This window comes from Strongylocentrotus purpuratus, unplaced genomic scaffold (genome assembly GCF_000002235.5).
Source record: "Strongylocentrotus purpuratus isolate Spur 01 unplaced genomic scaffold, Spur_5.0 spur5_scaffold_7, whole genome shotgun sequence".
NCBI classification, from domain to species: domain Eukaryota; kingdom Metazoa; phylum Echinodermata; class Echinoidea; order Camarodonta; family Strongylocentrotidae; genus Strongylocentrotus; species Strongylocentrotus purpuratus.
Window position 1 is genome coordinate 15,804,582 of NW_022145613.1, and position 16,705 is coordinate 15,821,286.

The 16,705-nt window shown below is 36.6% G+C and overlaps 1 protein-coding gene across 2 annotated transcripts in view; it reads right to left on the minus strand.

Moving 5' to 3' along the window:
- Positions 1-13,498: 13,498 nt before the first annotated feature.
- Positions 13,499-16,705, minus strand: part of LOC105437609 — a 45,517-nt gene continuing 42,310 nt past the window's right edge. For both annotated transcript variants that reach the window (XM_030974819.1, XM_030974820.1), the window contains exon 11: positions 13,499-16,036. In XM_030974819.1, coding sequence (XP_030830679.1) covers positions 15,816-16,036 — 221 coding nt within the window. In that variant the 3' untranslated portion in view covers positions 13,499-15,815. The remainder of the gene's footprint in view (positions 16,037-16,705) is intronic.

The following is a 16,705-nucleotide window of genomic DNA, read 5'->3' on the forward strand; positions in this document are numbered from 1 at the left end:
TTCCCACGTCCACTGACGGCTTCCTTTGCTTTGTTTATATAGCGTGTTAGTGATGATCAGATCGTTTGCTGCACAGAAATTTAGAAGCTTTTCTCCCTTGGGATTGGCCTCCCCAAGTCCATATTGACCTATAACCTGGTTCCATTGCTTGAAGTCTGATCTTACCTTCGCATTTAGGTCGCCCATTACTATAAGAATGTCTTTACTTGGAGCTTTCTCTATCGTTGCTTGTAGTTGGTTGTAAAATGTCTCAATTTCCTCATGGGTATTACTCAATGTAAATTCATTTTTTCGTTTATTTCCTTTTCTGTCTCTGTCTTCGTCTATTCTTTTCGTTCGTTTTTATATTGATTGTGGATTTTCTATACGGCGTATTCGGAAAACGAGATTCTATGTTTTTTTTAATTCATGCCTGCTTGTGTTAATACTGTTGACATTTTCTTGAAATTACTTATGTCATTATACTGTATAGGTAGGCTTTACAAATGAAAAGATGATTAGTATTACTTTTACCACTTCTAGAATGTTCGCATCTGTCCGTAAAGATGTACTTCCTATTACGCAAACCAGCAATGTGATTTATGAATTCAAGTGCCGATGTGAAGCTCGGTACATAGGGCGTACAACTCAGAGACTGGCAGATCGAGTTAAACAGCTTGTGCCTTCCTTCATTCGGAACCGCCAGACCGGCGCGCGTTCACAATTGCCGCGCTCGTGCAAACAGGGAAACGTCCGTACGGCAGACAACGCCAACTCTGCCATCGCTCAGCACTTGCTGAACAACCAAGATTGCGCTGAACAATACTGTTCATCTTGGTTCAAAGTTCTCTGCCGAGCGAGAAACTTTACTCATCTGCGCATGCTCGAAGCAACATACATTCAACTAACCGACCCGCTTCTATGCAGACAGAAAGGCCCGAATTCACAAAGCAAGGTTTGAGCTCAGACCGGGTTTGAGCTCAAACCTCCTTTTGTTTCGCCAAACCTCCTTTTGTTATTTACAAACCAGGTTTGTAAATAACAAAAGAAGGTTTGAGCTCAGACCTTGGTCTGAGCTCAAACCTTGCTTTGTGAATTCGGGCCAGAGAGTTTGTTCGGACACTCGTGTTATTCTAGTGATTTCCCGGTACAAAAAACGGCTGGCATAAGCCTAAATTACCGTTACCTTTGACAGCCAATCAGCGCTCGTTATATTTGCGCCTTGTTTCCTTTTAGTTTCCGTTTATATTGTTCGAATCGGCTTTCTGTTTCATTCTTGCGTTTTACTCTGATGAGTGCAAGTCGAAAAGCTTATTAGTTATGGCTCTCTTCAATGCTTTACAAATGTTTTACTTCAGTATTTTGATGATATGAAACAAGATTTGAAAGAAAATTAATAGAAGGATTTCGAATGATTGTTGATATCCCCTCTATCTATGAAGTGACCTATTTTAATAAATGATAAGTAACAACATAAATCTGCAACATAAAAAAAGGATCTCAAATCATCACTACCACACAAAGCATTAACGCTCCTATGCGGAAATGTCAACGAAAATTGAATTGTTACATCATATCTAATTAAAGCATATGGCGTCATAGCGACCTGCCATCGTAGGATGACATGGTATCCATTAATAATGGCGTGCACAAGTGCATTCGGTGTACTACGACGAGAAACGTACATTAAATGCATTGTTTGTTCAACAGGTTGAATAAAAAATATTGTGCATAAGCAGTAGAGAAAGAGAGTGAGAAAGAGAGAGAGAGAGAAGAAAACAAGGGGGCAATAGTGGATAGGCAAGAAAAATATTGTTTGATCATCATAACCTTCATTTAACCATAACTTTTTTTACCGTTCTAGGTTATTTTACTTATCTCGTTTGTTTATCTGTCCATTACAAAAAACAAGAAATATATTTCAGTAGCCTACGAAAAAGAAAACGCCCATCACCTAGGGAATAAATACAATTTTAGTAAAATAGGATCAACCATGAAAAGTATTCATCTGCATGTTCACCCAATTATCGTACAATAGGAGGTAAAATATCATAATAGCATGATTTTTCTACTCTATGATTTGCATGAGCTATGAGAGCCAGTGTTGTTTGTGTGCAAATGTGGCGGCCTCGGATACTTTAGTTCACCTTTATATTAACTTATTTATCTTTATGTACTGGTAGAGTACCATTTGATATGAAAGTTGCTAAAGTAATCCCAGTACATAAAAAGGATGATACACATATTATTAGAAATTATAGACCAATATCAACCATTTTTCTCAAATTTTTTAGAATTTTTTTTTTACAATCGTTTAGAACATTTTTTAACAAAGTATGCAATATTAAATTCTTGCCAGTATGGTTTTACCAGGAATGTATCCACTGAAATGGCTCTTGTTGATTTACATAACTATCTGATATCTTCTTTAAATGACAAATTACACTCCGTGGGGGTGTTTTTAGATTTGAGTAACGCTTTTGATTCTATCAACCATGAAATTATGTTACACAAATTGAAGGTATATGGTATTAGAGGCACAGTATCCTAATGGTGTGAAAACTACTTAAAAAAACGAACTCAAATAACTTTTTACAGCGATGTTTTATCAGATTCAATGAGATTAAAGTGTGGAGTACCACAGGGTTCAATCCTGGGGCCCCTTTTGTTTTTACTGTATATAAATGATTTGATTAATTGCTCTGATAAATTGAAATTCATTCTTTTTGCTGATGACACCAATTTCCTTTATAGCCATGACAATTTCTATGATTTATGTAAATTTCTTAATGAGGAATTATGCCATGTTTCACAGTGGTTTAATTGTAATAAGTTATCTCTTAACACTTCCAAATCTAGCTTTATATACTTTCATCGTAAGCAAAATACAATTACAGAAAATTTATTGACCAATCTTAATATTATTATGAATAATGTAATCATTAAACGTGTCCAATCCACAAATTTCTTAGGAGTTGTTGTTGATCGACATTTATCATGGGTCGAACATATATCTACTTTATCTAAAAAAATATCAAGGAATATTGGTGTCATCAGCAAACTGCGCCACTTTTTGCCAGAACATATTTTAATCTTACTGTATAATTCAATGATTTTACCGTATTTAATGTATTGCAATGTTGTATGGTCCAATACATATCCCAGTAGGCTCCTTGGATTATTGAAATTGCAAAAAAAAATTGTAAGAATATGTTCAATGTCTCACTATACTGCTCCTTCACAACCACTATTTTAAAAACTCAATCTTCTCACAATCTATCAATTGAATGACTCCTGTATTTCATTAATGGTATTTAAACATAAACATAACAAATTACCATATAATCTGGTCTCTATTATTAAATGTAAAACAGAAATGCATAATTATAATACCAGAAATCCAGAAAATTACTATGTCGAAAAATGTAAAAATACATCATCATCTTTTTCTTTCAAATCAAAAGGACCGTCAACATGGAACTCTCTTCCTCATTATATTAAAACAATTTCGTTTCTTAATTCTTTTAAATCAAAACTTAAGGTTTTTTTATTCACATACTCTACAAAATAATTAATCCATCCCAACTTTTATAGCTTTTAAACTTTTATAACTTTTAAACTCTGTTTTGCCACAAAATAATTAATCCATCCCAACTTTTATAGCTTTTAAACTTTTATAACTTTTAAACTCTTTTTTGCCATAAGTCACTATGCTTTTCTAATTCTTTATCAGTAAAAATGTCGGTATTTTAATAAGCTGGGGATTGCCTCGACAGAACCTTTATTTGGTTCTTTTGCAATTTCCATTTCATGTTCATTATCTATTTCTTTGATTTCTTACCCTTGTCTTTACTTCTCTTTTAATTGTGTGTTTAAAGTTCAATGTATACTGTGTATCCTACATGTAATATGTTCTCAATGTACAATGTTTTTCAATGTACTTTTTTTTAATGGACTTGAATAAAATAAAATTGAATTGAATTGAATTGAACAATATATCATTTATAATAAGCCGAGTTTGTCGTTTGTACACTTGTGTGAAGTACAGAAAGCGAAACTGTGTGACAAGAATATAAAATGTAAGATTTAACAATTCGTGATGGCCTTGAATAAAATCAAATTGAATTGAATTGAATTGAACAATATATCATTTATAATAAGCCGAGTTTGTCGTTTGTACACTTGTGTGAAGTACAGAAAGCGAAACTGTGTGACAAGAATATACAATGTAAGATTTAACAATTCGTGATGGCGACAGAAAAGATAGCGCATATTTACTTGCATGCAATGTGTAACCGTAGGTTTCTGAGGCGGTGAAGGGCCTTGCCACCGCCACATATCAATTTAAAAAAATAGACAATTATATTCTGTTCATGTTCTTTCATCTGTTGCTCATAATCGGTCTTTCAAAGGATGTTCATCTTTTTTACAATTATGTTCTGTTCATGTTCTTTCATCTGTTGCTCATAATCGGTCTTTCAAAGAATGTTTATCTTGTTTTCGTATTCTTTTTGATTTTATTATTCTTGTTATATTTTCTGTGAGTTCCTTTCATATCGTTTCGTTTGAATGTATCGTTATATTTAAACGTCTATTCACGGCCTTCAATGCTAAAGAGCAGCTATTTTCTCGATGAAGAATGGTTAGACAAAATTGAATCCCAAGAATTCATCTTAAATTGACCAGCTACAAACAATTCAGTGCTCTTATTATTGTACCCCTCATCTCTGTACATTTCAGAATGTCAAACAACTTGATTTGGTGAATAAATAATAGTGAATAATTTACATTTCTGAAGCGCTGTTTTTGACCAAAAATGCCTTTCAAAGCGCCTACATAACTTGTTATACCTTCATACATTGGTTTTTGTACTGCAAGAGCATTTCATTTGTCAAGAGTTTTTTAAATTTATCAAGTGTTTTACTTAGTTTAATATCATTGTCTAGGTCGTTCCATAACTTGATTCCATTACAACGTAAGGAATTTTGACTAATTGTAGTTTTGGGAAGAAATTGATGAAGATCTGCGTGTTGACGGGTGAAATATGAGTGGAAGATGAATTTCAAAGACCAAGATGTCAACAAATCCCCATTAGTCTCCTTATCTGTAACCAATGGGACGTTACTACCATTCATACGCCGATATCGATATATATTTAACAAACATTGATTTCCAATCAATATAAACAACAGATTGTTTTGGTAATGAGTTGAAAGGTAAAAAGAGCAAGCTAAAAATTAATTCGTGTACAGTACGAAAAATGGTAAATGCTTATTACTAAATAGAAATCTCTCGTAGAAAAATAAGCCGAACCCTATCACAATGAAAGGATGACCGAAATGGTGCTGATATGACTCTGTACTGAATAATTGTAATGAAAAGTCACACAACGGATTATCATTCAGTCTAGCACCGGCATTTTAAACAGACATAATGGAGTGTTGTTTTCGGCACAATTTAATGCTTATATTGTCCCAAATCTTCATAATGATCTGGAATACATTAGTATACCTATTTTAATATGTAATTGTATAGGTTTCAACATTTGCAAGCTTACCCTACAACACGACCCTTCTGAACTTTCCCATCACAAAATATTACAATAATTCACGACGACCTTTGAAAAGTGCTATAATAGGGAAGTAATCTATATTTTTAAAACTTATTTGAAGTGCATATACTATAATACAAGAACGGAATAAGTATGGTTGTTTATATATCACAAATTTGATGATTTTCATTCACAATCAACAAAAATATTCAATGCGTAATTCACATTCCGGCTCTATCCTCTTTTGCTCATGTTAGTTATGACTCCCTGATCGATATTGCGTATTTTCTGAAAATGGATACAACCACACAAGCTGCATCCTCACCATTAACACATCTGTATATCTATTATGCACCCAGCAACAAAATGGCGACTTGAAATAGAATTAGAAATGATAATGACCAGCAGTAATAAAATACTACACAGCATTCAATAATACTATTCCTGTCAAAACAAACCCCAACATAAATGTTGCTGGGACTATCGCGCTAACGGATGAAAAACAGATTAGATTTACCTTGATTATCTGTTTAAAGTGTCTGCCTCAAACCAAGTCCTTTAATGATGCTGTATAATCGCACACACTACAGTAGGTATTATCATACTACGAGCGGTAATTACAATAGAAAAATGGATCCCGGTTTTGTAAGGATTGAGTGGTTTCATTCCGACTCATTCAAGGAAATATGTGATGAAATGAAATGAATTGGGGTAATGACAAATAAACATTGGACGGATGATCAGTGTAGCGGGCGCTCCACTTAATAACATATTGAAATATGGTTCCAATATATCATAACAATCCCCATTTGGTTAGATTTCAAAATTCGAAGGTAGAGGTAATTAAATTGTATACCACTTTATCAAGGTTCGTGTATATATATGAAGTGTTGCAATCGACGATCTTCTCCACACCCCACCCCCCTCTCTCTCTCTCTCTCTCTCTCTTTCTCTCTCCTTCTCCTTCTTTCTTGTCTCTATTCTTTTTTCTTGGTCTCTCTCTATCTTTGTCTCTCGTGTTCTTTTATTTGCTGGCAACTCTGACTACCATTTAAATAGGTGTTTTAAGACACCTAATAATTACTAATTTTTCAAACCTAAAAATCACGGATGCTCAGCTTAGATTAATAATCCGTTTGAGTCACGAGATCATCACCGCGGAACTGCTGGCAACTTTGACAACCATTTAAATAGGTGGTTTAAGACACCTAATAATTACTTATTTTTCACACCTAAATATCACGGATTCACAGCTTAGATAAGTAATCAGTTTTAGTCACGTGATCATCACCAAGAAAGTTATGGTAACTTTGAAACCATTTAAAAAGGTGTTTTAAGACACCTAATAATTACTAATTTTTCACACCTAAAAATCACGGATGCCCTCCTTAGATTAATAATCCGTTCGATTCACGAGACCATTACCGCGGAACTTATGGCAACCTTCACTGGCGTACTGGTCGGGGGGGGCTTGGGGGCGCCAGCCCCCCCCCCCCCCCCAATAAAATTGAACCATGACTTATTTTCACAAGTGATATATAAATGTTCCTGATATCACATGATTTTCAACAAAATGCTAGTTTCTCCATTATTTCTTGCAAACTGACCCATTCCCAAACAGCCAGGAAGAGCATATGTTTTGTTATAGTCACAAAGGGCCTTTTGTGGCCACTAACAGTAACACTAGTAAACAAATTCCTTTCCAGAAGCTACTGTGCAAAGCATGCCGGGATATAACATGATACCCACCTCTCGGGCTGAGCATGCACATATTTGCGAACGAACGTTCGATACTTACATCGTGTAACACATAGGCGCCGGAAGTGGGGTGGCAGCGGCAAAAACGCCCCCCCCCCCCCCTTCCAAAAAAAAAGTAGTAGAGGAATAAAGATGGTTGTATTTTTAACCCAAAAGAACATAACATTAATAAAAACCTGAATTAAATCACAAATAAAATTCCATTCAAAGAAAAGGAAAGTTTAACAGGAATTATATCTCTAAACATTGCGCATGCCACCTACATTATTTTATCAATGGATCAAATGAATTTTGTAACAGCGATAGGCGCATATCGTGGACATATTGTGAGAGAATGGGAAAGCGTGTCTGTTTTTTGTTTAAGGGGTGAGAACACATGAGCCCCCGAACACTGGTGTACAGTCTAATGGGGGGGGGGGGGTATTTCTTATTCGATACCAGTGATTTACATATGTTGCTGAAATGACATGATTTTCTGGTATTTTTCTCAATGTTGGACCCACCAAGGGCCCTCAGGCGGCCCCTGGATGCTCACCTGACCGTAGTTGAATATTAAAACCTCTGAGCCTTTGGGGTTTAGCCCCTTGACCCCCTGCCAAGGCCCAGGCCCTGGACCCCACGCCAATTTACGCTCTACCTGATTGTTAATACTCCACTTTGAAAAACGTTCCGCGGGGCCTGCATGTAACGTTTAAGAGTGGTGGTGATGCAGATTTTTCTTCTGCCCCCTTCCAAACGTGTTTGCTCAGTACGTCACTGCCCCTGAAAGGTGAGCCCCCTCGAATGTTTGCCCCCCCCCCCCCCAATCCCAAACTGCTTCCGGTGCGTCTGATGTAACACTGCAAATATACCGTTAAGGGGCCCAGTGGGGGAAATTGAATTCAGACAGGATTAAGAGTAGAGAACGGTACAACGAATCGTCTTTTTTCTCTAATAATTTAATGAAACCGCGAAGCTTCCGCGCTTTGCGCGGGAGGGGAGGGGAGCAACTGAATTCAGACTAGGACTAAGAGTCGAGAACGGTACAACGAATCGTCTTCTTTCTCTAATAATTTAATGAAACGCGAAAATGATTTCAGACAAGGATTAAGAGTAATAATTAAATGAAACGACAAAGCTTCCGCACTTCGCGTGGGAGGGGGGGGGTGACTGAATTGATACAAAGACACGATAAAACGAATCGTCTTCTTTCTCTAATAATTTAATCGCGCGGAATGGGGGAAAATGAGTTCAGACAAGGATTAATAGTAATAATTTATTGAAACGTCAAAGCTTCCGCGGGGGAGGGGGGGGGGTACTGAATTCAAAAAAGGATTAAGAGTCGAGAACGATTCAACGGTACAATGAATCGTCTTCTTTCACTATACTTTATTGAAACGTCAAAGCTTCTGCATTTTGCGCGGTAGGGGAAAAACTGAAAAATAACTTAGTTCCTGGCCCCGGTTTATAGGGTTAAATTTGTAGACATTTGGACATTGGCACTTTTATATTTGTCGGTAATTGGTGGCTCGTTTTGTCGGTAATCGGTGGCCTCTACACCCCCCCCCCCCTCCTCCCCACTGAAAAAGATCTAGCCACGCCCCTGATATCGACACAGACTATACACTCGAGATAACTTTTGCAAATTCTACTGGTGAAGTACCGGACCACCGTCTTGGTGCATTGGCCGCATCAAAGCATAATCTATACAACGTCTCACGACATGACAGATCACTTTTCTCTAACTTTTAACCAATCAAAAGGCCTCTTTTTTCCAGGAATTGCAAATTGCAAAATATCCCTAATCTTGGAAGGGGTAGGAGAAAGCATTTTTACGTCATATTACTCCAGGAAGTGCCTGAAAATGTGTCTAATTTGGTTCTAAAATTGCGAATGCTTCTTACTCGGAACCCCCTCCCAGACCCATCCCCTGTTTGGTCGCTCCGCTCCCTCGCCGTTAAAGCCTCGTTCTGTTGCTTCACCGTTTTACATATATTTCACCCCATGCCATTTTGTGACCCCCCCCCCCCACACACACACACACCTGGTAAGAAATCACTGGATCCGCCACTGATGCCCATACCCTTTAAGCTGCTGGGGCTCCGCCCCTTGACCGCAGCCGGGGCTTTGACCCTACACCCCACTTTGAGAAACGTTCAACGGGCCTGCATGTTAGAGTGGGGTGATTCAGATTTTTTTTCGTCAGCCCCCCCCCCCCCCCAACCATTTTTGCTCATTACGCCACTGGCAACCTTGACTACCATTTTAAAAGGTGTTTTAAGACACCTAATAATTACTAGTTTTTCACACCGAAATATCACGGATTCAATGCTTAGATTAGTAATCAGTTTTAGCCACGTGATCATCACCAAGAAAGTTATGGTAACTTTGAAACCATTTAAAAAGGTGTTTTAAGACACCTAATAATTACTAGTTTTTCACACCGAAATATCACGGATTCAATGCTTAGATTAGTAATCAGTTTGAGTCACAAGACCATTACCGGGGAACTTTTGGCAACCTTGACTACCATTTTAAAAGGTGTTTTAAGACACCTAATAATTACTAACTTTTCACACCTAAATATCACGGATTCACAGCTTAGATTACACTGTTAGAACGGTGTTTAAAATATCACTGTTAAAAGAATGTTGTTTAAAAAAGTAAACAACGTTGTTCAAAATCGAAAAATCAGTGCTCGATTGACTTAAACAACTATGTATTAAAAGACAAAAATATTTAATTAAACAGAGTTGTTTAAAAGTCCGGGGGCGTCGTTGATATTTTCTCGATACGCGATTGCTATTTGCGCACACACATGCGATATGCACAAAGTACGTACATAATACATGCATACAAGCATGCAGTGCTAGTGTGTGCAGTGCAAGTGCTAGTGCAGTGCAGACGAAAATGGCGGAACAAGGGCAAGGCGACGACTTGGTTCTTCTCGGCTTCGCCGATGGGGTTTAGGTGAAGTTATAGAGACAAATAATAATGTTGTCTGTCACTGCCATGAATATGATGAACAAATGTTGAAGTAAATTGGCAACAAGCTCTGCATGTTGCAGTGTATAAATCGTTGTGATTATTGCAGGAGTGGTTCCAGTAGGTCATTTCACAAATTCAAACAACCAGATAATAACCATTAAACAGTTCTGTTTAAAATTTAAGCGACTCCTTTTAAACAACCCAGTTGTGCAGTAATACTGAATAAACAACAGTTGCTTAGTAATTTAAACATTATTGTTTAAAATTTAAACAACTTGCTTTAAACAACCGAGTTGTGCAATTTTATTACTAAACAACTGTTGTTTAAAAGGTTTCCTAATTTTTAAACAACTAAGTGTTCAAAATGTAAACAACCTTAATTTGTTTAATTTTTAAACAACGTTGAGCGATTCACCGGTTAACTCGGGTTTGTTTAAAATTTTAAACAACTTGTTTAATTTTTTTCTAACAGTGTAGTAATCAGCTTGAGCCACGTGATCATAACCAAGAAAGATATGGTATTTTTGAAACCATTTAAAAAGGTGTGTAGGACACCTCAGAATTACTAGTTTGATATAACCAGAGATTCACGGACAGAGCAATAAGACGATTAGCTGGTGTAAGTAACGTGATTATTACTATCAACCTTGGATAACCTGTGAAACCAATCGTGCTTAAAAGACCAAATAATTACTTATTTATCACCACCATCGGTTAACGGACAAAAAACTCGTTGCTTGGTCAAGTGGTTATTTGGTCATAAACACTTGATTTACAGAGGTAAGTGGAATCACGTTACTCCAGTCGCGTGATAAATTGGTGGTTTTAAGGTTAGATGAAAACGTCAACAGGAGTACCTTTTTTGTTTAAATGAAGGCACCTGTCGATAACGTTTAAATCTATTTCAAAATGCACCATACTTTAAAATCACTTAATAAAATACACTCCCAAAGAGGTTACTTTTTAGTGTTTTGTTTATTGGGCGGGGCACCCAGAGCTTGATAATGCGGGTCAGCAGGATCCTGGTTGTCCGGGGCAGCAGGAGCCTGGTTGTACGGGGCACCAGGAGCCTGGTTGTACGGGGCACCAGAAGCCTGATTGTACGGGGCAGCAGGAGCTTGGGTGTAGGGAGCTGGAGCAAAAGGCCGGCCAGCAGGGGAATACGCCTGCTGAACGCTGTATCCTGTGTAGAGACAATGGGAATTTAAGGAATTAGTAGTATAATTTCCCTTTTTACATCAATAAATTGCGATTAATAAACTGATTGTATAGTGCAGAGTAACATTGAAATTCAAAGAAAGTAAACGGAAGTTTAATCAAGTTATCGATAATGAAGCGTATTCATTAAAAATTAAGCACATTCATTCAGAATATTAACCATAACTGTGAAGTATTATAATATTATCACTCAAACTTGCAAAAATTGCCAACTTTTTGTACATGTATGTGGACAAGTTCACAGTTTTGTTTCCGACACGTTACCGACCACATTGCAAAGATTGTAGTATACCTAAAGTTTGTCATCAGTTTACAAAAATTTTAGTCGAGATCTGACAAGTAATCAAGTAGAATTAATAATTTCAGTATTTATTATGTTTGTTTTTTTAAATACCATAAAGCTTAATGACAAATGGGACAGAGAATTACACTTGCTAACATTTCACACAGAATCTAGCATTTAATGATAAAAAGGTATAATGAAACATTTTCCCCACCCCCCCCCCCCCCAAAAAAAAAAAAAAAAAAAAAAAAAACATACCGAAAACTGGAAACAAAACTATTTTATACGTTCTTCTATATCTAAATTCATAATGAGTGTTCTGTGATTCTTAATACTACCGATAACCATAATTTCTTTTCAGAACAGTTTCAGTGGATCGCTATATACATGTATTAGTGTGTTTGAAATATATTGTATCAATCATTTCAGCTAGTGGACCATTTCAAAAATGTGAGTGATTTTATACTGACGTATTCGAGCAAATATTTTGATGAAATGGAATGCATTGGGTAATGACGAATAAACATTGGACGGATGATCAGTGTAACGGGCGACAGACCTGCGGTAAATTCATCTTTAATAACATATTGATATATGATTCCGGATGTATCATATTCATCCCCATTCGGTTCGATTTCAAAATTCTATAGAAGAGGTTAATTTAATTGTTTACCCAGGGAGTTTCCAATCCGAACTCTCTGATTTACCACTACCTCGGATTTCGTGTATGTATGAAATGTTGCAATCTCCACAACCCTCCCCCTCTTTCTCTCTCTATCTCTCTCCCTCCCGCTTTCTTGTCTCCATTCCTCTGTCTTTATTGGTCTCTCTCTCTCTCTCTCTTCGTCCCTCTCATTTTCGTATCCTCTATTGCCACCCTATATTTCCCTTTCTTTCTAGGTACCTTCATGTCAGAGATTCCTGGTCTATTTCTCTATCTCTTTCCCTTCTCCCTGTCTCTCTGTCTTTCCCTCAATCGCTCTGTCTTTCTTGGTCTCGACCCCCCCCCCTCTCTCTCTCACTCTCATCCCCCTCTCTCTCTCTCTCTCTTTCTCCCTATCTTTCTCCCTCTAATCCCTCATCCTAGTTTTTTTCTTGCAATTTATCTGCCTTCCTTGGTGTCTCTCTCTCTCTCTCTCTCACTCTTTTTTGATTTCTCCCTCACTTTTCCTTGATTCCCCTGTCTCTCTTAGTGTCCCTATTTTTCTCTTTCTCCCTCTTGTTCTGTCTTTCTCTTCATTCCTCAGTCTGTTTTGGCCTCTCTCTCTCTATGTCTATCTTTGTCACTCTCTTTATCTTATCCTCTAGTTCTAGCTTTCATTCCTTTTTTTTTTTTCTTTTCTTGTTTTGTGAGCATGTCTCTGTCCCTCTCCTTCTCTCATCCTCTTTTCTTCCCTCCATTCAGCGGCGGATCCGGGGGCCCGGCTCCCTACCGTGGGAAAAAACATGTAAATTATTTGTTAATAAAGAAAGGCCCCCTCGACTGGTGCTCAAGGGGAGAGGAGTGATTTTCACATTTTGGGGGCAAAAATAAATAAATTAGTGCTCCCCCCCCCCTTATTTACCGGCTGGCTGTTTCGTCGCTCATTAATTTCTCACGAAGTGGGCCCTCTCTTTGGCTCCCTCCCCTGTCGTCGACTGGATCCGCCCCTGCCTCCATTCCCCTCTCTTCAAAGATGTCTGCTCTCTCTCTCTCTCTCTCTCCGTGGTCAAGTTAGTGATGACTGGTTGATACGAAATGATCAAAATCGAAAAGTTTATTGTACATATGATACGTTTACCGCAGGCTGTACCTCAGTGAATGATACACCAAGCATTAAAAGGTATATCAGATATGTTGCATTAAGCTCGAGAATATTACACGAGTCGAAGACGAGTTCAAATATTAACAAGCTGAATACAATATCTGATATACCACGAAACCAAGCCATTATTATTATTATTATTATTATTATTATTATTATTATACATTAAAAATTGAACCACAGTGAAACTAAAAGGAATGAAAAGATCACTTTTTTCATAAATGTTTATATTCTAAAAACAGTTCTATAAAATAAAGATTTGAAATAGTGAAGCTTCGAATTTTACAGCTGCTCCAATATTTCATCTACAAAAAACATAGAAAAACAAATATGAAATGTGTCTCTTACAATACGCGCCTTGTAAGATTTGAGAATTTAATTAAATATACAAAGTCTCAAAAATGATATCTCAGAAAGTAGAAGTTTCAGCTCGAAGGTATTTAGTGTGCCCACGGCAATCTAAGCATATAATATGACTTCGGATATAGAAAGAGTCATTTAACAAAAATAAAAACATGATAAGAATGAGCACGGAAGAAGGCAAGGTGTAAGGTATTGTATTGTTCGCTGCATCTTTTATATAATGTCACCGAATCAGATTGTTTTAAAATAACATATACTGATTTTAATCGATGTGATTTTTTTTGTGTTCGTGTCTTCTTCTTTTTTTATCATTTCTGTCTGTTGTATTTTTGTATAATTCGCCTTATTAAATTCTAAATTCAAACAGCAAAATGCAGTAAACACAGTAAACAACTTGAATTACCCACCTTATTGTTGTAAAAGGAATCTTTTCCCTTTCCGTTTGTTTTCTTGTTTCAACATTTGTCATGTTAATGGCACTCTGTATTGCGTTTCAGACACTGAACAACGATAATTCATTGACGGTTTTTTAAAGAGATGCTTTCGTATTTAATTCCGAAACACAAGGATTCTAAAAGAAACTGATATTCTACAGAATAGAGTTGTAGACTTACATAATGGCGCGTTCATTATCATTCTACAGAAACCACTTCATTAAGTCACTACACGCAGGATTATGAATTTATTTGAACTTTCATACCACGTACGCATTGATTTATCTTATGTTTAGAATTCAGCAAAAGATCAATTTCACACAATTTTCTGAAATTCTTTTCGCTTCAAATCATCATTTGTCTTAAATTCTCATCGATCTTCGTCAACCTAATTAATTGACGAATTGATTACTTCCAAAATGACAGTCTAAAGATTGAAAGGCACAACATTAATATATCATCAGGTAAAAAAATATACACCGGTAATTGCATATATTCCACTACACTTCAGGCAAGTAGAAAAAGGCTACTTATTTTCAAGGTTATAGGGATACAGAATCAACATAAAAACAAACGGTTTTAATCTATATCGAAGTTAAATAAATCTTTCTTTAATTTATTTTATTACAATTTCAAATGTTCTTGTTTGGTCCTCTGAATTAACATTTTGATGATTTATAAAGCAGTTGGGGAATATCAGCCCATTTATTTCAAATGCAGTATGCATAACTTTTCGTCTACAAGTTGGCTGGTTACATATTTTTCGCACTGTGACATTCAGCTGTTTTATGCTGTTAATGTTGTTTGTTGTTGATATCTTTGTTCTGTTAACAGATCTTTCTGTGCAGTCATCAAGAGTACTCAATTGAAACCCAGCCGCCTAATAAATAGTAACAAAAGGGTTCTCTATTTCTCACGTTGGGTGGAATGATGGGGGGGGGGGGGGATTTCAGCTTCACTTAATGAATAGAGGACACTTATTTTACTTCCATACCACATATTTTGTTTAATATATTTTGCTATGTTATATCATTTAAGTCACCCCCTGCTAGAATAATGAGTAATTCATTGTTTTCATCATCAAGCATTAGTTTGACGTGGCTTTAATTTGATGATCCTTCAGGATAACCTTTTTGGGGGGACTTTATCTATAAAAAATAGATCAGCCATTATTTTAGTTTTTTCCCTTCATCTGCTATCTTTTAATTACCAATTGAAGAAATTAGATAAAAAATGATTTAAAATTATAATCACTGTATCACGGCTAACAGTAAGAATCGAAACAACTCTCTTCAGAATATTTAACATTTTGTGAGGATGATCTATATGAATATTCGTGTTTCTCAGAGTAAGCTTGCATTTTATTTATCAAAAATTTAGCTATTGCTTGTTATTCCCAATATAAGCATTTAGATATCAGGGTAGTTTTATTGTTAAGACCCATTTTCTGAACGCATTTAAGCCACCATTTCGCCAGGTGTGATGGGTGCAGCAGCTGCTTGTTGGTTGTACGGGGCACCCAGAGCTTGGTAATGCGGGGCACTAGCCTGGTTGTACGGGGCACCAGGAGCTTGGTTGTAGGGAGCTGGAGCAACAGGCTGGCCAGCAGGGGGATACGCCTGCTGAACGTTGTATCCGGGAGGGGCCTGAACGATTCCCGCCGGCTGAGTGTACTGGCCTGCGTAGAGACAATGAAAATTCAAGGAATTAGTAGTATAATTTCCCTTTTCACATCAATAAATTGCGATTAATTAACTGATTGTATAGTGCAGAGTACATTGAAATTCAAAGAAAGTGAACGGAAGTTCAATCAAGTTATCGATATTTTTAGCGTATTCATAAACAATTAAGCACATTCATTTCAGAATATTAACCATAACTGTGAAGTATTATAACTTGCAAAACTTGCCAACTTGTTGTACATGTATGTGGACAAGTTCAAGGTTTTGATTCCGATACGTTACAGGCCACATTTCAAAGATTGTCGTATACCTTAAGTTTGTCACCAGATTATAAAATTTCTAGTTGGGAGCTGACAAGAAATCAGGTAGAATTAATAATTTCAGTGTTTATTATGGGTTTATTCTAAATACCATATGAAGCTTAATGACAAATGGACAGAGAATTACACTTGCTAACATTTCACACAGAATCTAGCATTTAATGATAAAAAGGTGTATCAAATAAGGTGTAATGAAACATTTTTCCCACCCCCCCCCCAAAAAAAAAAATGGAAACATAACTATTAAGTACATTCTTCTATATCTAAACTCATAATGAGTGTTCTGTGATTCTTAATACTACCGATAACCATAATTTCTTTTCAGGACAGTTTCAGTGGATTGCT